At 43.0% G+C, this 21,318-nt stretch overlaps 1 protein-coding gene across 4 annotated transcripts in view; it reads left to right on the forward strand.

Moving 5' to 3' along the window:
• The first annotated feature begins 7,776 nt into the window (after positions 1-7,776).
• Positions 7,777-21,318, forward strand: part of RBBP5 (RB binding protein 5, histone lysine methyltransferase complex subunit) — a 39,325-nt gene continuing 25,783 nt past the window's right edge. For 3 of the 4 annotated variants that reach the window (XM_040262989.1, XM_040262987.1, XM_040262988.1), the window contains exon 1: positions 7,815-7,961. In XM_040262989.1, the coding sequence (XP_040118923.1) occupies positions 7,943-7,961 (19 nt within the window). In that variant the 5' untranslated portion in view covers positions 7,815-7,942. Of the gene's footprint in view, positions 7,962-21,318 lie in introns of all 4 variants that reach the window. The other variant, XM_040262986.1, reaches the window with a different exon arrangement.

A 21,318-nucleotide genomic window follows, 5' to 3' on the forward strand; every position in this document is an offset into this window, starting at 1 on the left:
GAGAGTGCATTTATTATGGAGGCTGGAACTGTAGGGTACAGATGCAGGCACACATTTGTCATCAGAGACATAGCACAGGTGGGACAGCACGCAGAGAGATGTCTTAACCTGGTGGCCCAAGGACGAAGGAGCAGATGAGACCGAGGAGGGGCTTGGAATGCAGGAACCGAAAAACCAGACCCTTACCTCTTTCCCTCCCCCATGCTGTGACTATTAATGGCTTTCAGGTCCTCCTGAGCAATGTAACCTGTCTCCCCCCAATCCCACAGGGAGGAGGTATCTGCCCTACTTGACCCCCACCCAGGATAGGAGCCTCATCCAATCAGTAAATGCCCCACAAGACCCTGTACCTTGGCCATACAAGTGGACTGAGGACCCTGCTCAACGCCGGCTCTCCCTGGAGCTGGCCCACTGTTCTAACAGCGTCTCCCACTCTAAACTTTATTTCCCTCTCACTCTGTCTCACGTCTGGAAATTCTTTTCCTACCTGAGCCCAGCCCACGACAGTTAAGGCAGAAGCAAGGCAGAGACGCACACCCAGGGAGAAAGGGTGTGGGCGTCTCCTCCGGGGAGGAGGGGCATAGTAGAGGCGGCTAAGTCGCTTACACAGGGCAGTTCTCTCAGGTCGCTGTCTTTCTTCTGGGCAATCACCTGGTTTCTCTTCCCAACCCTGACCTACCTGGAGACCCTCCCCTGGGTACACACACACCCCTCAGCCAATGTGAGTCTCCAAGTGCAGGCTTCTGAGAGGAGCAAGGTTATTATGGCCTGGCAGTATCTCTTGACTTCGGACCCACAAGGAGCCTTTCTGCAAAAGTATAGTGTCTCCCTGGTCCAAAAAGAGCGGGGAGTGGAGATCCCTTAATTCTTTACTCTAACAGGGTTTCGCCCCTCTGGGTCCTTGCCATGACTATTACCTTAAGGTGTTTACAAGAGCCAAACACTGGCTATTTACCCTGTTTCTGTTGTTGCTTCCATTTCGGAGGGCAAACAGGAAGCTGACTGTAAATGCCTTAACTGGAGCCCACCTATCTTTCAGCTCAAGAAATGCTAACAGTTTTAAGTATCCAGCCTGGAGCCCACTTCTTCATGCCCCATGAAATGTAAGCAGGAGGCCAGTTGTAAATACCTAACCTGGAGCCCATCTATCTCCTACAGCAACACCAGCCTGCTGCTGCTAAGTCGCTTCAGTCGTGTCCGACTCTGTGCGACCCCATAGACGGCAGCCCACCAGGCTCCTCTGTCCCTGGGATTCTCCAGGCAAGAACACTGGAGTGGGTTGCCATTTCCTTCTCCAATGCATAAAGTGAAAAGTGAAAGTGAAGCCGCTCAGTCGTGTCCGACCCTCAGCGACCCCATGGACTGCAGCCTTCCAGGCTCCTCAGTCCATGGGATTTTCCAGGCAAGAGTACTGGAGTGAGGTGCCATCGCCTTCTCCGATACACTGGTGTTACTCAGTAATAAAAAGGAAAGAAGTACTACAGAAGGTCAATTAGTGGCTGGCAGGTTTCTGCTAATGGGTGTGGGATTTCTTTTGGGGTGATGAAAATATCCTAAAATTAAATATGGTCATGGCTGTACAAACTCTGTCAGTACACTAAAAACTACTGAATTCTATACTTAAAGCGAAAGTATTTTATGGGATATAATTTATATCAATAAAGCTCTTAAGAAGAAAAGAAAAAAGTAACTAAGTAGTCAGTGACTGGATATAACTGTCTTTGTATGCCAACTTAAGACATACGGAATTTCTTTTGCATTAAAATGAGCCCCCCTTGCCGCCCCTTTGGAATTGAATCTGTAAGTGGAGCTAAAATTACTGAAACACAAAATTTTTCAAACACATGCTCATTAATCTTCAGGATCAAATTCCAGTTATTAACAAGCAGATTACATACTCATTTGGAATAAACTGGCAGCTGACTCACCTGGAAAGTAGGGAATCCATCATATGAATAAAATCCAAATACTTCAGTAGAAAAGGCGAAAGAACTGTTATTAACTACTAACTCACTGATAAATGTTCCTTTTAACTTGTTAGGACCAAACTGGAGCCAGGACAGGCTCTAAGGGGCAGGCTAGGCCTGAGGTTTAGTCTCTAGGAAGGCTGAGGCACTGGAAACTCCCGCAGGCAGCGTAGCTCGACCAATCAGAAAAAATCCCCATACCATCCCCCCCCCCCCCCCGCCCGCGCCAGACTTGAGCCAATCTAGATAGGGATTTGAGGTTAAAAGTCCCGCAAGCGCACCAATCAGCTATGCTGTTACAGGAACAAAGAACCATCTGTATAAAAATAGATGTGATTCAAAACTTGGGGCTCTTGTCAAAACTCCACTGCGCTGGATGAGACTTGAGCCCTAGCTAGCAATAAACCCCTTCATGCTTTTGCATTGCTGTGGACATCTTATTCTCTCAGTTTTGGGGACTCGGACTCTGGGCATAACAAACTACAGGGACAACTGCCCCAGCTGCCAAGCATGTAACATTTGGAACAAATTCTGAAGAACACAAAATTAAATAACAATGATACTAGCAAAGATTTTTATGGAAATATGAGATCTAATGCAGGTAACAAATTCCAGAAGGATACCCACAAGGAGGAATCTCAGTTCTCTGTGAAGCTGACTCAGGGCCTCTGGGCTCTCCCGACTCCACCTTGATATTCTAAAAAATTCCCAGAGTCAGTTTTCACTGGTAATCCCATCTTTTCTCCATCAGGGTCACAGTTACTGGCACTTCAAACTACCCACGCATTTAAAAACATTTCATAAAACACTAGTGAATTGAAAAAGTAGGTCAACACTTCCATTTGATATACCTTGCCCAGAAATATAGACTCTGCCCATCCCAATACAGAAAGCTCAATTCAGGCCACCACAACCCCTCTCAAACAACCATAGTTACACAGAACACACACTCTCCTGCTTTGTGTCACTGAACTTCCAGAAGGACAAGAAGTAGAAATATAAACACACTTTGAGACTCGATGACAGGGTAGGAGGTGAGAGGGAGGTTCAGGAGCTGGGGGACCTATGTATACCAGTGGCTGATTCATGCTGACATATGGCAGAAACCAACACAATATTGGAAAGCAATGATCTTCCAATTAAAAATAGATTTAATTTAAAAAAAGACTCAATGACAAACTTAGCACTGCTACTGCTACTGCTGCTGCTAAGTCACTTCAGTCGTGTCTGACTCTGTGCGACCCCATAGACGGCAGCCCACCAGGCTCCCCCATCCCTGGGATTCTCCAGGCAAGAACACTGGAGTGGGCTGCCATTTCCTTCTCCAATGCATGAAAGTGAAAAGTGAAAGTGAAGTCGCTCAGTCATGTCTGACTCTTTGCGACCCCATGCACTGCAGCCCACCAGGCTTCTCCGTCCATGGGATTTTCCAGGCAAGAGTACTGGAGTGGGGTGCCACTGCCTTCTCCAAACTTAGCATTACCACACACCAAAAACAACACTCTCCTGCCAGGGTCCAGCCCCGGTGGATCCAGGGTGATTTGAAGGTGGGGGGACGGCGTCGGCGTCTTTGGAAAAATACATATTTAATTACAGATATATAGAGAGATTAGAAACGGATAGTGTAGTAGGAGATAGTGTAGTGGAGAAAAGGAGGCTGAATCCAGATGGGAATTCAGCCAGAGAAACGGGAGCAAGAAAGAAGCGACATGGTGGAATCAGTCTTTCTGGAAACTGATCAGATTTCTTTATTTTGGGGTTTGCTTATATACCTTTTGTTACACATAGGGATGAATACAGAGTCACGCAGGGGTCAGCAGTCCTGACCTTTATCAAAATCAGGTGCTTCACATAAATGTATAAAAAAAGGTTTTAGGGATATTACATCATCTTCTGGCCATGAGTGAGACCTGCTGACATTTTATGATCCTTTCTTTCTTTCTGATAACCAAAAAACTTATTTTTTCCAAGGGTGTTTTTTCTTAAACCAGGCACCACCCTCCAAATAAAGTTGCATTCCTATAGGGTGAGGGTGTAGTGAGCTACAATCAAGAAAGGAATTTATTTAACCCAAGGTTAACATGATTAATCTTAAAGGTTAATACTTATTTCTCCTATATGCTTAAAGGTCAATACTTATTTCTCCTATATGTTAGTTATATTCATTATAAGGGCAGGGAACATGGAGATTTAGCAGCAAACATCAGCCCAACAAATGAAAATCCTTTCACCAATGCTCCCCTTAAGATCTATTTAGTCTTAAGATAGTGATAAAGTTACATTTTTACATAGTAAGGACACAGTGATTTATAACAAAGCACAGTGATCTATTACAAAAGAGAAAATTCATTAACTCAAAAAGTCTAGTATTGCTAACATCAAAAACTACTATATTTCCTTTTCTATATTCCAAATACATTGATTAATATATTCCCAGGTGCCTAAGGATATGGAGGCCTGGCGGCAATCATTGACTCAACAATGAGAAAAGCCCTATGCTAATTAAGACTCTCAAAATACTCCACAACTCTCTGTGCTGTTTATGGTTGAGAGGTAGTAAACAATCATGTGGCAGGAGTATGGATAATCCCGTCACACAAGCTAGTCTGTCAGCAGAGAGGTTTGACCTGAGACATCCTTGTCCCACCCAGAGCAGGGAATTAGCAGCAATTATTGGCACAACAAATGAAAAACCCTTCACCAATATAATTCCTCACCAACCCACTATATTAATAATTTCTAACTCCCCAAAAGAGTTTGCCTTTAGTAAGTCTAAAACATCTCGTGCCTCTCAGGTTGGGAGGCTGTAAACAATCACATGTGGCTGGACGAACCTATACAGGCGGGCTAGATAACCTTCAGAGGAGTCCGTAAGCTGAAACACTCTCGTCATGCCCAGGAATTTTTATTGCCTTGGAGCTGCACGTTAACTCCTTCTCCGAGAGAAACGGTTATGGGGGAGAGCCTAAAACAGACTCTGGTTTTGGGGTAGATGCTCTGGAACAGGGGGTTTCCTGAGGCTTGATCACGCCTTTGCATACGCCAAGCCTCCTTCCTCATGACCTTTGCCATGGGCGGAGTTCCTCATGCCCGGCACTCTCCCATCCCTCAATAAAACAAACAAACAAAAAAAGGTGAAGGGGGTTAAGGAGGTTTGAAAGAAAATAGTAAATGCCATTGTATGTCAGTACCTACTGCAGGAAAAGTGTTAAGAATATAATTGTATAATTATTCACCAGCCCACCACCCTGGGAAAAACCACTCCTAACACTACCCAGGACTTTGTGTACATATTTTTTAAAACCATAGTTGAGACCCCACTGTACATAAATTTTATACTTTTGGGGCTTTTTTTCTTAATAATAAGCATTTTCTTTCTTATTAAAGATATTTTAAATCATAATTTAAAAATATGTATATTTCATCAGGAAATCTATTTTTCTACCGATCATTCAGGTTTTGTTTTTAATATTTTCAAAACACAGCTGTATGATGGCAACTGAATATCTTTGCCCATGTATTTTTGTTACCAATTCTGATTAATTCCTTAAGACAGATCCTAGAAATGTAAATATAGGGTGAAAGGGCTGAACAGAACAATGATTGTTGATGTGTGCTCAATATCTGCATTCTTTTAAGAACAGCAGGGATTAAAAGTCACTGTGATGATTCCATTTGGATCCCCACTGAAAATTCTTAAGTTACGTAATTACAGCACTGTAGATAACCGATGGATCAGACCACCTGGCTAAACCTTCACTGGCTGTTGTCTGGTACCTCGCTCTTGAATGCACTGCCTTCTCTTTCCTCCACTGTGACTGAGTTTAAGTCTTCCTCATTTCTACAAAATTACTGCAGTAATCTCCTGACTACTCTCCACCCCTCTAATCAATCTCTACTCACACTGTCCTTATTTTTTCTTTCTTAAACATCAATCTGATCAGATTATTCCTTGCCTAAAAATCCTACAAAATGAATACTCCATCCAAAAAATAGGTGAGGGATATGCACAGGTCACCTCACAGAAGACGAAAATACACATCTGTACATGTGAAAAACGGATGATGATCCTCATTAAGAAATAAATGTAACCATGACATTTTTTCCCCTATCCCCACTTGGCAGAGTTTCAGAGGACTGATTAATAACAAATGATTACAAAGGTGTGCAGAAATACTCCTACAGTCATTGTTAATAGTAAAATATTTTGGATGACATTTTGGCAATGTTTTGGATATGTGAAGGAATGCAATCTGCCTGTTAAAAACCAAAATCCAACCCACTATATTTGAAGATCTAATTGGCATTATTAAACCACATGGGTAACATCCCATCTAGTAAACAGACACTCTGGAAGACGGTACAGAACAGAAAGAAAGGGAAGCCGCTCAGTCGTGTCCTACTCTTGGCTCCTCCTCCACCAGTGGGATTCTCCAGACAAGAGTACTGGAGTGGGTTGCCATTTCAGAAGCTTCTTATAGGAAGAAGGGTGGGGTAAGGGAGCTATTAGCAGAAGAAAAGAAAGGATTAGTTTTAGGCCAAGAAACCTTCTTTCAGGGAGGAAGGAAGTGGCAGGGGTTTTATCATGCAGATTGCTCCTTCAGGGGGAGTTTGGGGTGGAGACCGGAGTGGAGAGGGCCCAGGAGAGAATAACCTCGTCGGTGCTAACCAGAAAACTTCAGATAAGCCGATAAAGACTTTCTGGGGAAGGCTGAGCCAGCACTTAGGTTAGGTATTAGATCTAGATTTGGTTATCTGCGGCTCTAGTGATGCCGTTTAGGGTTCATGGTTTTCCCTTTAACATGTCTAATTTCTCGGCCTCAATGCACTTGGTCAAATGGGACCATTAGCTACCTCAACGGTCTCAAGGAAGTAAGATAATTTAGGGGAAAGTAGTAACAGTTAACATTTAGTAAGCATTTGCTGTTCTAAGTATTTCATATGTGCTAACTCATTTAATCTTCACAATAACCCTGTAAGCACCACCCCCATTTTACATATAACAAGACTGATGTACAGAGGACAAAATACTGCCCAAAAGGTAAAGTTAGTGCTAAGAGTGAAGCTGGGATGGTTTTAAATCTAGCTTCAGTCCTATTTTTTTTTTTTGCTGCCAACTTATGCCCATCTTTGCTTTTTTTTTATTTTTATTTTTATGATTGCCCACAGCATCCACAGTCAAAGTTCGTTTATATAGAATTGGCCCGTTCGCTAGTTACATCAACCGTCCTTCTGTCGTTGCTTCGGGTATCTCATCACAGCCTTGCCTGGTTGAGCTCCAGAGAACGCAGTCACCTCTCATTCCCACTCACTTTCGGCGTCCTGGACAACGCTGGGGACACTGTAGATCCTTGGATAAATGCCCCTGGACGTTTCTGTGGGGTCGACGACATACCTTTACAAGCGTAAAATAACTTTCCCAGACTGAGACAGGTACCCGACAAGCAGCGCGCGCAAGGACTGAGTACCGCCGGGACCGCCGAGAGACTCAGGGAGCGACCTGTCCCGCGGGCTCCTTTACCGCAGCGGCGCCCAGCCGGAACCCTTCAGCCGCGGCCGAGGCACCCCGCCGGGACGGCGCGCGGAGCACACAGCAAGGGCGGGTGAGTCGTCTAAGTCAGTGCCTGAACCCTCTAACTCACTTACCTCGAGCCTCGGGGGGACAGCCCCAAATTCTGGCACGTGGAAAAAAACCGGGTGACGACAGCATTTTCGCTCCTTAAAAAATACCACAGTCAAGTGGTTCCGAGGGCGGCCCGTCTTCTTTTTGGTTAGGCATATTCGTGGACAGCCCGCCGGAAACGAAGGCGGAAGCGAGGGCAAGCCGCGGAAGCCGCGGGGTCCTCTGAGGCAGGGAGTCTCCGGGGCCTGCGCCGGCGCTCTGCGGCGCCCCCCACACGGACGCGGGCTTCGCGGGCGGGCGCGGGCGCGGGTGTCGTCGCTGAGCCGAGGCCGGGCGGCCGGAGTCCTCAGGCATGAACCTCGAGTTGCTGGGTGAGGAGGGCTGTGGCTGGGTCCTGGGGAAGCTTCGGTCCCGGAAAGGAGGGGCCCAGGCGGAGGGGACGCGCCTGCAGCCTCAGGGACCCGGCTCTGGACGGATCTGTGGGCGCCTCGGTCTGGAACGGCGACTGGAGCGGGAAGCCGGGCTTCTGCCCGAGCGGAGTGCGTCGCTCTCCTCGAGCGCGCTTTGCAGTTCAGTGGTGGAACGACAGGGACAGGTAGTTTGCGAGTTACTTTCGAATACAGGGACCCCCGGTGCTGCAGGAGCCCAGAGCAGGAGCAGAGCACGTTGGGGCGGGACCTAGGAAGGGAGGTGAGGCTCCGAGCACTTGCCAGGGTTTGGTGAACCATGGGTGCTTGAGGAGGGGAACTTGTGTGTCTTCTAGTTAGCAGTGCCTCATTGAGTAAATGAAAACCTCTCAGAGGCGGCTGACCTGAAGGCGCTGAGCAAGTAAGTGGCACGGTTGGCCCTGAAGTCCAGCTGTCTTGACTTTCTGTTTATGTTACTTACCAGGGACGCTGTGTAAAACACTGAGCAGTGAGCTGGAAGGCCGTTTTCTTTTGTCACTCTCTCTGATTCATTTCTTCCCTCAATCTGTTTATAAACTGTAGGTCTTTTTGGCTTTTCATCAGGTAACGTTTAGCATCATAGCCTAAGGATGTCAGGTTTTCAAGAACTTTTAAGTGACTTGTTACGTTTGTTTCTGTTTTTTAAAAAAATTAAATTCAGAAGATACACTGACAGTCCTAAGGACTGTAAAACTTTTTAAGGAATGGTTTTTGCTTTTAAGGGCTTCCCTGGTGGCTGAGTGGTAAAGATCCGCCTGCAGTGCAGAAGACTCAGGTTCGATCCCTGGGTAGGGAAGATCCCCTGGAGAAGGAAATGACAACTCACTTCAGTATTCTTGCCTGGGAAATGCCAATCCATGGGCTCACGAAAGAGTCAGACACGACTGGCCACTAAACAACAGCAGCAAAGGGCTAAGAACATCTAAAAGAGGGGAGTGAATATCTTTGGGGCAGAGCAACAAAGGTAATCCAGAAAGAAAAACAAAACCTGTGGAGGATTTGGAGTTTTGAGTGGATATTTAAGACTGGCAAAATGTTGAAAATATTGGGAGAAATGCTTCTTAGGAATATGTTTGAGCTAAGGTGTCAGTGAAATGAATCCTAAAGATATTTTCCTGCTTGGCCAGGTTGTGGGTACTGTGAATAACGTGAGAAGGTGAAGAGACAGGGTTGTTGCTGTCTGGTCTTTGGAGGCTCTTGAATGCCCAGCTGAGAAGTGTTGCTTTTTAAGGAAAGTAGAGCAGATGGATTAAAAGATTTTGACCTGCTAAGTAACTTAGTCAGACCTATGATTTTTTTAAAAAGGATTTATCTGACAACAGTATGGGGTGGAAGTCTTGGAAGTTGTGAAACCAGCTTGGAGGGCTAGAGTAGATCAGGGATATAGAAGATCTGAACTAGAAAATGGGAAGAAAAGACGTAGAGAATGTAGAGTTGACAGTTTGAAAATTGATTGCATATCGTGGTGGTGCTGGTGGTGAGGAGTGAAGTGAAAAATAATGGGAATTGATAGTGGTGCTGTTCATAAACATTTAAGAACATCTGGAAAAGACGATTAACATTGGGTATGTCAAGTGTTGATCTGGGATTTAGGAGAGGGGTTTGTATTTATGAGAGAGATTTATAATACTCCTCAGTTCAGTTCAGTCTCTCAGTCGTGTCCAACTCTTTGTGACCCCATGAATTGCAGCACGCCAGGCCTCCCTGTCCATCACCAACTCCTGGAGTTCACCAAAACTCTTGTCCGTCGAGTCGGTGATGCCATCCAGCCATCTCATCCTCTGTCGTCCCCTTCTCCTCCTGCCCCCAATCCCTCCCAGCATCAGAGTCTTTTCCAGTGAGTCAACTCTTCGCATGTGGTGGCCAAAGTACTGGAGTTTCAGCTTTAGCATCAGTCCTTCCAAAGAACACCCAAGGGCTGATCTCCTTCAGAATGGACTAGTTCGATCTCCTTGCCGTCCAAGGGACTCTCAAGAGTCTTCTCCAACACCACAGTTCAAAAGCATCAATTCTTCAGCGCTCAGCTTTCTTCACAGTCCAACTTGTACATTCATACATGACTATTGGAAAAACCATAGCCTTGACTAGACGGACCTTTGTTGGCAAAGTAATGTCTCTGTTTTTAAATATGCTATCTAGGTTGGTCATAACTTTCCTTCCAAGGAGTAAGCATTTTTTAATTTCATGGCTGCAGTCACCATCCACAGTGATTTTGGAGCCCCCCCAAAATAAAATCTGACATTGTTTCTACTGTTTCCCCATCTATTTCTCATGAAGTGATGGGACCAGATGCCATGATCTTCGTTTTCTGAATGTTGAGCTTTAAGCCAACTTTTCACTCTCCTCCTTCACTTTCATCAAGAGCCTTTTTAGTTCCTCTTCACTTTGTGCCATAAGGGTGGTGTCAGTACTCCTACAGGTAAGCCAATCAAAACCTTGTGGGTAGATGATAAGACCCAGGGAGAAAGTGGGAGGGGAAGAAAAGGAAACTGCGGAGGACAGATTCTTGGATGGTAATATCTCAGGGATAAGAGGAGGAATAAATGATAATATATCAGCTAACAGTTATATACACACTGCTTACTGTGAGCTCGGCCTCATTTCAAGTGCTTTTCATAAATGTATTCATTAGAGGTAAAAGAATATGGGTTAGTGTGGCATCTTCCACAGAAGCAGTTGTGGAGCAATTGAGGCTTAGAGCTGAGAAAGGGCTACTCACTTTTTGGGCAACTTGGGACTCCTTAGCAACTTGAACAGAAATTAATTACAATTTAGGAAGATGTGGGAGATGGACTGGAGGCAGAGTTGATTCTTGTTTTTAAAAACTTGGGGATGGAGGAGAAGTAATAGGCGCATACCTTGAAAGAGCAGAGTCAGGACGAAGATTTCATGTATGGTACAGAAGTTTCATGCAGGTAAAACTTAGTTTAAAAGACTGACCGGACTCAAAAGATAAAATTCTCTATGGGAATGACTGAATTTTTTACAGTGAGAAAGTTAATTATTGCAGATAAAAAGGAGAAAGGAACAGAAGTGATGTGATTGTGGGAGCATACTAAAGCATGTCTGGCCAGTTAAAGGAAAGGAATGATAGTGTGTTCTTAATATGGACTCTCAAATACTTTTACCTCTGCAACCACTTTCTTTCTTTAAAAAGAATTTATTTATTTATTGGGCTCTGCTGGGTCTTAGTGGCAGCATGTGGGATCTAGTTTCCTGGGCAGGGTTCAAACCCAGCCCCCCTGCATTGGGCGCACTGAGTCTTAGCCACTGAGGCCTTACAGTGTATTAGGCAGTATGCGCTGGAGATAAAATTTAAGTAAGAGTTTTTCAAAGTTAAGTCAACTCACAGTAAGAAATATATTTTGTCATAACCCATTATATATACATGTAACTAAGTTTCTCAAAATGATACTGATTGTTGTTTTGCTCAGTGGCCTCTGGTATCTTCTGTTGTAATCTATTAAAGAACTTGTGTGGCTCACTGAATAATTTATCCATTTGTGGTGGATTGGGTCCTAATGTTTGATAAACCCTGAAATAAGATACAGTTTCTGCCCTGGATAGATATGTAGAACTAGGAGGAGAAGACTTCCTTGTAGCTCAAACGGTATAGAATCAGCCTGTGATGCAGGAGGGTTCAATCCCTGGGTTAGGGAGACTCGATGGAGAAGGGAATGGCAATCCATTTCAGTATTCTTGCCTGGAGAAGTCCGTGGACAGAGAAGCCTGGTGGGCTACAGGCCATAGGATCACAAACAGCTGGACACGACTGAGCGACTAAGGCAGACACAGGAGGGGAGGGATGTAAACAAATGACTGTATGATAAGGAACCACAATAAAGGGTAGGAATCCATTATGGGAATCCAGCTGAAAGAGCAGTTAATTCTGCATCGTTGGGGTGGCAGTGGAATTTTGGGATGATTTTATAGCAGAAGCGTTATTTAAGTCACAGTAAAGATGGACTAGGATTTTTCCAAAGGGAAAAGATGATGAAGGTGCTGACTGGTGCAGAGAACAGTTGGGGCAAGCTTGAGGCATGGACATGTGAATACTCACATGCTGGTAGCTTACAGCTGGTGCTTAGGGTGGATTATGCAAGATTCTGCCCAGGTGCTAATGGGGAGTTAGGCACAGATAAAATGGTAAATACTGGTAGGGGCCAGATTATTGCCTTCTAAAATTATGCTTAGGATTTCAGTGTATTGTTTATTTTAGCAGGGGAGATTTTTGAGCAGGTAAGTGATGTGGTGAGGTTTGGGGCTTAGAAAGCAGGCTGCCTGTAGCAGCTTTGTTAAGGATTGATAATGGAGGCCAGACTGGAGCCAGGGAAATGTAGTAATTACAGCAGTCGTGGCGTCAGATTAGGTTGCGGTATGATCAGTTATTTAGCCGCCTGCAAGTTGCATTTCTCTAAAAAGAAATGGTGCTGACTCTTGTCATCACCTGTTAGATTGAGGAAGTGGAATGGAAACTGCTACTCTGGACCTAACTTAGAGTAGGAAAGAATTAGTTGGCAAGTCCAAAATACTTCCAGTGGGAGAAAAGGACCATGAAATTGTAGAGTTCCTGCTACCAAGTTTTCTAAAGAGGAAGATGTTCAGCAATTTAGGGAGTAGGTATTATTCCATGTCATCAGACTGGGAGAAAGAAGTCTCTAAAGACCTAGAAAACAAAAAAGGCAGTTTGGAGAAAGGATTGTAACTAGAAAAAAAGAGGCCCCTGTGTGCTGGTGTGCTCACACTGAAAGCAGTCTAAACTCAGATTCTCAAAAAGAGAAGGGTGTGTTGCTGAAAGTGAGTGTATGAGGGTGACACCAGCTTTATTTTTAAATTATTGGCAAATAGTTGCTTGGCACCAGCTTTTAAGAATCATGCCAGGAGGGACTTCCTTGGTGATGCAGTGGTTAAGACTTCACCTTCCAGTGCAGGGGTTACAGGTTCAATCCCTGGTCAGGGAGCTGAGATTCCACATGCCTCTGACCCGAAAAACCAAACAGAAACAATGGTCCACATCAAAAAAAAGAAGAATTGTAGGTAATAATTTTAAAAAAGTTTCAGGAAAGCTAATGTGATCAAAGGCAAATACTGTAAAAATGAGGCGGCTTCATTATGTGGAGTGTGAAGGCAAGGAGGATGGTGGGCAGCAGGGCAAATAAAGTGATCACTGGACATTGCAAAGGAAAGTTCTTCATAGGGAGAGATTTAGGTAGGTCACTTAGCTCACTTCTCTTGGTTGAATTATATTCCTTGGGCTTGAAGGAACTTGCGTGTGAAATAATGTTGAGGGTCTTTGTGTCTTGGGGAGAGAAAAGACATGCAGAAATAAAGGAGATGGGTAAAATTTTGACTTTGTAATAAAGGACAGGTGAGTTTTGTAAATCATAGACTAGTAACCTTGAGGTCAAATTTGGGCAAGTTTATAGATTATAGTGCACTTACAGTTAAGTACGGTTTCTTGGCCAGGTTCCAGTTCTGCCAGTTTTAATCTAACTGTGAAATGGATTATGATAGTACTCACTTAGTAGTGAATGGAGAGGATTGACTGAGACAGCATACAGAAAATCTTAGTACAGAGTTTGACACACAAGCATTTAGTAAAGGGTAGCTGCTAATGATAAATGCAAGTTTGAGCACTTGAAAGAAATGATAAGCCAGCATGAGTTCAAGTCTTGAAAACTCATTAAATTTCTTTATGCTTTTCAAATTAACATCAGTAAATATTTATCACAGCAGTGCAAACAATTGTAGTGTTGTTTAGTCGCTAAATCATGTCTGCCTCTGCAACACCGTGGACTGTAGCCCACCAGGCTCCTCCGTCCATGGGATTCTTTCTCCAGGCCAGAATACTGGAAGGGGTTGCCGTTTCCTTCTCTGGGGGATCTTCCCAACCCAGGGATCAAACGCACGTCCCCTGCATTTGCAGGCAGACTCTTTAACACTAACCCACCTGGGAAGCCTGTTCCTACACAATAGGAGATGACAGAGCTAATGATTTTTAATGCACTTGTGTTAGATACACACTCATGGTACAGAATTTTAACTATAAGTGCTTATTTATTTGTTTATGTCTGTATTTGCCATGGCATGCGGGATCTTCATTCCCGACCAGGGATTGAGCTTATGTCCTCTGCGTGAAGTGTGGAGTCCTAACTGCTGAGCCACCAGAGAATTCGCTAGAAATGTTTATTTTTTTTTAAGTGGTTTCCCCCCCCACCCCGCCTCCTCCTTCCTTTGTTGATAATCCCATGTATCTCCTTCCATATTTTTCTTTCTGCCTATTTGTATGTGTGTATATACACATGTTAACAGAAAAATGAGATTGGATTTTATATACTTTGTGTCTTTTTTCCCTTCAGTAGTTTCAGAAGTTTTCAAGAGAATTAGTGTAATTTATCCATATTTGCCTGGGAAGTCCCATGGACCGAGGAGCCTGGCGGGTCACGAAAGAGTTGGACGTGACTTTGTGCCGACGTGACAGCAGTCCGTCTTTGAGTACAGCAGCTCATTCATTCCACTAATAACAACAGGCGTTTACCTTGTTTACAGTTGGCGGGCAGGAATTGTTTTTTTTTGTTTTTTTTTGGGGGGGGGTTGCAATTAAAAGCAATACTTTAAAAACCCTTGTCCTTGTGTACCATTGTTGTATTTAGGTTTCCAGTTGTAGGATTATTGAGATGAGGGATATTTTTGCTTTTAGTAGATGCTGTCAGATTCCTTTTCCAAACGGCTATAACAATTCCCATTTTTATAGACAGTGACTGAAAATATTCCTTTATTCACATTCCGCCCCCAGCAAGTGCGCTGTCTCTAAATTTTCCCGTCTGATGGAGGAAAGTGGCACCTCATTTTTCACTTGATTTACACTTCTCTGAACTTGATGTTTTCCTTTGTTTAGAGGCCCTCTTATTTTTTCTTGTTTATTCATATCCTTTAGCCTTTTTTCTGATTGTTTTTCCTTACTGTTGTGTGGACTTGCTTTATAGTATAGATACCAACTCTCGTCCGTCATCTACATTGCCAGTTTTTGTAAATCTTTTGTTTATGGAAACTTGGTGCCATGCAAAATGTTCCAGTTTTTATATAATAAGATGTATTTCCCTCTTTATTTTGGTTTTCTAATTTTGTTAAGGTCTTCCCCACCCTATATTATACATGGAATCTCTCAAATTTTTTTCTAAGATTTCTGATTTTTAAAATCACTAATTTACCTGAAATTTATTTTTATATGTGATATGAGAGAGGAATTGGAGCTGTTTTTTCTCTCAGATGGATAGTTAGTTGTCCATCCATATAAAATAAATTCTCCACTAAATTGAAATGCAATTTTTATCATATACCAGCAGCCTTGCAGTTCATTTAGAATTCCTTCTACATTTGTCTGTAATCCACCTGGAATTGCATAAAGTTTATTAGTGTTTGGAGAAAGCCAAAGCTTTTCTATCCCAGAATGCATTGTAGATTGCCTTTTCACTTATTCATATTTTACAGTCTTAACTAAGATTTTATAGTTTTCTTCTTTATACATGGTATGTCTTATTACATTTTCCCTTAAATATTTATGTTTGTAACCACTGTGAATGGAATTTTCCCCTTCATTTTCATTTCTGGATATGAATTGCCAGTGTAGAGAAAAGCTATTAATGTTTGAATGTTTTCCTGATATAAAACCACCTTGCCTTATTTTCTTACTAATTTGGTGGTGTTTTTTTAAATTAACATTTCTTCTGTTTTTTAGATAGTGATACCAGAAAAGAGAAATAGTGTTATTTCCTATATTAATGTTCAAACCAATTGTTTCATTTTCTTATTCCATTGGCTATTATTAGAATGAGCTATTGAATTTTAGCAAATTTTTTTTCAATATCTACTCATAGGACTGTATGACTTAAACATTCTTGACCAAGGATATACATTCGAATGCATTGGGCTGTTGTTTGTTCCTTTGGAATGAGTTTGGAGTGGGCCTGTTCCTCCCCCTCCCCACTCCCCTTGCTGTATACCATTATGCCTTCTCATATGGTAGAATAATAAACTCTAGATTTTTTGTGTTTAGAATTTGATTATAGTTATTTACGTTGCTAGAAATTACTTTTCTGTAGAATTTATAGGTGATTCATAAACCTTGTACCATTTATGTTCTTAAGTGAAAGAGACTTGTTTTCTTTTTCACCCATCTGTATTAGGTTTTGTTATTAGTTGTGTTGGTTCTATAAGACACTACTCTGTATTTTTTCTGCTTAGAAATAGCTTGAATAACATAATTATTTGTGCCTTGAGATTTAGGAGGAATAAACCATTAAAAAATAAATAAGTGAACCATTAAAAAAAAGCATATGGCTCCTAAACATATGGGCCTGCTGTCCTTTTCTTAATATTAAACATTGAAAAACTTTTTATTTTAATGACAGGTCATTAACAGCATTTAGGTGTGTTTTTTCCTCATTGATCCAGTCAAGGATTTTTCTTCTATAATCAGTTTTGGAAATATGTCTTTTGTTGTAAGAGTCATTCATGTTTTTTGAATTATCAAGTGTATTATGAAGTTAAATCCGACTAGGGTTTATTTCTCCTTAGCAGCTATACTTGGGCATCTTTTTTCCTCCGCTCCATAGTTTTTAAAACCAAGCCCAAGAATCTAATCGTAACAGAATGTTAAATGTTAGATGGCGGGAGATGGAGAATGTAAAAATGGCCTTAAACCTCTGGGGAAGTGGCTCTGTGCTACCATCACCCTACTTGACAAATTCTTGCTCAAGCTCCTCAACCAAAATGGCTCAGATGAACTTAGTGTCTTTTATATATCACTTTCTCTTTGTGTTCCTTTAGATGCCCTTGTTATCGTCCTATTGACTAGGATGACCCTCAAAAAGCTTCCCGGGTAGTGCTAGTAGTAAAGAACCTGCCTGCCAAGGCAGCTTTTTCCCTGGGCTGGGAAGATCCCCTGGAGAAGGATCCAGTCTTCTTGCCCGGAGAATCCCATGGACGAGAGGAGCATCGCGGGCTGCGGTCCATAGAGTTGCGAAGAGTTGGAAATGACTGAAGTGACTTAGCGCACAGCACACAGACCTTCAAAAAAAGGGGGAAAAAACCTCCAGTGCATAAAACAAAAGTAGAAAACCAGGAGTAGTCTGTGTTGAAGCATAATCATACATTAAAATGGCCCAAGTATTCTGGATTCTCTCAGAATCTTTTTTGTTGTTGTTTCTGACCACACTGCATGGCTTTTAGGATGTCAGTTCCCGGACCAGGGGAGGGGTCTATGCCCCCTGCAGTGGAAGCGCTGAGTCAGCATCACAGGACCCCAAGGGAAGTCCTTTCAGAATCTTGAATATGGCTTTCCTTTCTCTGAACACAGCCAGTTATGCTCTGCTGCTTCTTGAGGGCTTCATACTTGAAGATTGTGGTTTTCTGTGTTGTTTTTAATTTCTAAATGACTATCCCTTTTTTCTCTTAATTATGTGAATATAGATCTCTGTCATTGCTTTGGAAAGATGTATAGGGTATTTTGTTCATCAGTTCAGCTCAGTCGCTCAGTCTTGTCTGACTCTTTGCAACTCCATGAGCTGCAGCACGCCAGGCCTCCCTGTCCATCACCAACTCCTAGAGCCTGTTCAAACTCATGTCCATCGAGTCAGTTTTGCCATCCAACCATCTCACCGTCTGTCGTCCCCTTCTCCTCCTGTCCTCAATCTTTCCCAGCATCAGGGTCTTTTCCAAGGAGTCAACTCCTCGCATGAGGTGGCCAAAGTATTGGGAGTTTCAGCTTCAACATCAGTCCTTCCAGTGAACACCCAGGACTGATTACCTTTAGGATGGTCTGGTTGGATCTCCTTACAGTCCAAGGGACTCTCAAGAGTCTTCTCCAACACCACAGTTCAAAAGCATCAATTCTTCGGTGCTCAGCTTTCTTCACAGTCCAACTCTCACATCCATACATGACCACTGGAAAAACCATAGCCTTGACTAGATGGACCTTTGTTGGCAAAGTAATGTCTGCTTTTTAATATGCTGTCTAGGTTGGTCATAACTTTTCTTCCAAGGAGTAAGCGTCTTTTAATTTCATGACTGCAGTCACCATCTGCAGTGATTTTGGAGCCCCAAAAATAAAGTCTGACACTGTTCCCATTGTTTCCCCATCTGTTTCCCATGAAGTGATGGGACCAGATGCCATGATCTTCGTTTTCTGAATGTTGAGCTTTAAGCCAACTTTTTCACTCTCCTCCTTCACTTTCATCAAGAGGCTTTTGAGTTCCTCTTCACTTTCTGCCATAAGGGTGGTGTCATCTGCATATCTGAGGTTATTGATATTTCTCCCGGCAATCTTGATTCCAGCCTGTGCTTCTTCCAGCCCAGCGTTTCTCATGATGTGCTCTGCATATAAGTGAAATAAGCAGGGTGACAATATACAGCCTTGACGTACTCCTTTTCCTATTTGGAACCAGTCTGTTGTTCTGTGTCCAGTTCTAACTGTTTCTTCCTGACCTGCATACAGATTTCTCAAGAGGCAGGTCACGTGGTCTGGTATTCCCATCTCTTTCAGAATTTTCCACAGTTTATTGTAATCCACAGTCAAAGGCTTTGGCATAGTCAATAAAGCAGAAATAGATGTTTTTCTGGAACTCTCTTGCTTTTTCCACGATCCAGCGGATGTTGGCAATTTGATCTCTGATTCCTCTGCCTTTTCTAAAACCAGCTTGAACATCTGGAAGTTCACGGTTCACGTATTGCTGAAGCCTGGCTCGGAGAATTTTGAGCATTACTTTACTAGCATGTGAGATGAGTGCAATTGTGCAGTAGTTTGAACATTCTTTGGCATTGCCTTTCTTTGGGATTGGAATGAAAACTGACCTTTTCCAGTCCTGTGGTCACTGCTGAATTTTCCAAATTTGCTGGCATATTGAGTGCAGCACTTTCACAGCATCATCTTTGAGGATTTGAAATAGCTCATCTGGAATTCCATCACTTCCACTAGCTTTGTTCATAGTGATGCTTCCTAAGGCCCACTTGACTTCACATTCCAGGATGTCCAGCTCTAGGTGAGTGATCACACCATCGTGATTATCTGGGTCATGAAGGTCTTTTTTGTACAGTTCTTCTGTGTATTCTTGCCACCTCTTCTTAATATCTTCTGCTTCTGTCAGGTCCATACCATTTCTGTCCTTTATCGAGCCCATCTTTGCATGAAATGTTCCCTTGGTGTGTCTAATTTTCTTGAAGAGATCTCTAGTCTTTCCCCATTCTATTGTTTTCCTCTATTTCTTTGCATTGATCGCTGAGGAAGGCTTTCTTAACTCTCCTTGCTATTCTTTGGAACTGTGCATTCAAATTGTTATATGTTTACTTTTCTCCTTTATTTTTCCCTTCTCTTCTTTTCACAGCTATTTGTAAGGCCTCCTCAGACAGCCGTTTTGCTTTTTTGCATTTCTTTTTCCTGGGGATGGCCTTGATCCCTGTCTCCTGTACAATGTCACGAACCTCTGTCTATCAGATCTAGTCCCTTAAATCTATTTGTCACTTCCAGTGTATAATCATAAGGGATTTGATTTAGGTCAAACCTGAATGGTTTAGTGGTTTTCCCCACTTTCTCCAATTTAAGGCTGAATTTGGCAATAAGGAGTTCATGATCTGAGCCACAGTCAGCTCCTGGTCTTGTTTTTGCTCAGTGTATAGAGCTTCTCCATCTTTGGCTGCAAAGAATATTAATCTGATTTCGGTGTTGGCCATCTGGTGAGGTCCAGGTGTAGAGTCCTCTCTTGTTCATAACGCATATTAATATCATACATATATTACGTGTATTAGGTTGGTACAAATGTAACTGCGATTTCAGACCATGAATTTTAAGTCATTATAACCAGGCTCAGATACATCTTTATTAATCAAAATAGGAACCATTACAATCACACAGTTTTGCCAGTGAGAAATAAGTTTGTTTATTCCTGTGGTGTAAAAATCCATGCTTTGGTATTTGATGGACTCTTGGGAAGCTTTTTCTGCCTCCTGCTGGTTGTGGAAGTGTTTTCCCTGCAAAAAGTTGTTCAGATACTTGCAGAAGTGGTAGTGGGTTGGTGGGAGGTTGGTGGATATGACTGATGAGGCAAAGCATTGTAGCCCAGTTCATTCAGCTTTTGAAGCGTTGGTTGTGTGATGTGCGATCAAGCCTTGTCACGGAGAAGAATTGGGCCCTTTCTGTTGACCAGAGCCAGCTTCCAGCTTGGAGTGTCTGGTGCATGTCATGGATTTGCTGAGCGTACTTCTCAGACGTGCTGGCTTCCCCAGGATTCAGAAAGCTGCAGTGGATCAGAGGGGCAGGAGACCACCAGACTGCGGCCATGGCCTCTTTGGGTGCAGGTTGGCCTTGGGAAGTGCTTTGGAGCCGCTTCTCAGTCCAGCCTGATTGTTGCCCACTGTCCTGTGGAACCCACTTTTCATTGTACATCGCAGTTCGAGAAATGGTTCGTTGTTGCGTAGAGTAAGAGGAGACAGTTGAAAGCGATTGTACCTTATTTGCAGTCCTCTTGCGAGGCTGCAAGAAGCTTGTCGAGCTGTTTTACCTTTCCTGTCACTTCAAACGCTGGACGACTGTCATTGTCAAGCTCTTTGGCAACTGCAGCTTTGATGATCCTCTGACTTGGCGCTTGTCAGCTTCCAGTGGCCCGCCACGGTGCTCCTCATCTTCAAGGCTCTCATCTTCCTTTGCAGAACTTCTTAAACCACCGCTGGCATTGTATGTCCACCAGTAGTTCCTGGCCAAATGGACTGTTGATGTTGTGAGTTGTCTTGGCTGCTTTATGAACTTGAATGAGAAAATCGCTAGAATTTACTTTTTGTCTAGCGTCATTTCCCAAGTTTAAAATAAATATAAAATAAACAGCAAGTGATGTCATTAGCAACAAACAAAACAAGAAATGTGCATTAAAATGAGGTATAACATAACCATATTTAAGAATGTATTCCAGTATCAAATGCAAGGTTCAGCAATTCTAAACTGCAGTTACTTTTGCACCAACCTAATAGTATTTTATTTAGGAAAGAAACCTTAAATATGTTAATGTTTCTATAAGCATACAGAAATATATGGAAGCTTTTACCTTGGTGAGTGGGAGTGAAAGTCGCTCAGTCATGTCCGACTCTGTGACCCCATGGACTATACAATCCATGGAATTCTCCAGGCCAGAATACTGGAGTGGGTACCCATTCCCTTCTCCAGGGGATCTTCCCAACCCAGAGATCGAACCCATGTCTCCCGCATTGCAGGCGGATTCTTTACCAGCTGAGCCAC

Source organism: Oryx dammah, unplaced genomic scaffold (assembly GCF_014754425.2).
Source record: "Oryx dammah isolate SB20612 unplaced genomic scaffold, SCBI_Odam_1.1 HiC_scaffold_21, whole genome shotgun sequence".
NCBI lineage: Eukaryota > Metazoa > Chordata > Mammalia > Artiodactyla > Bovidae > Oryx > Oryx dammah.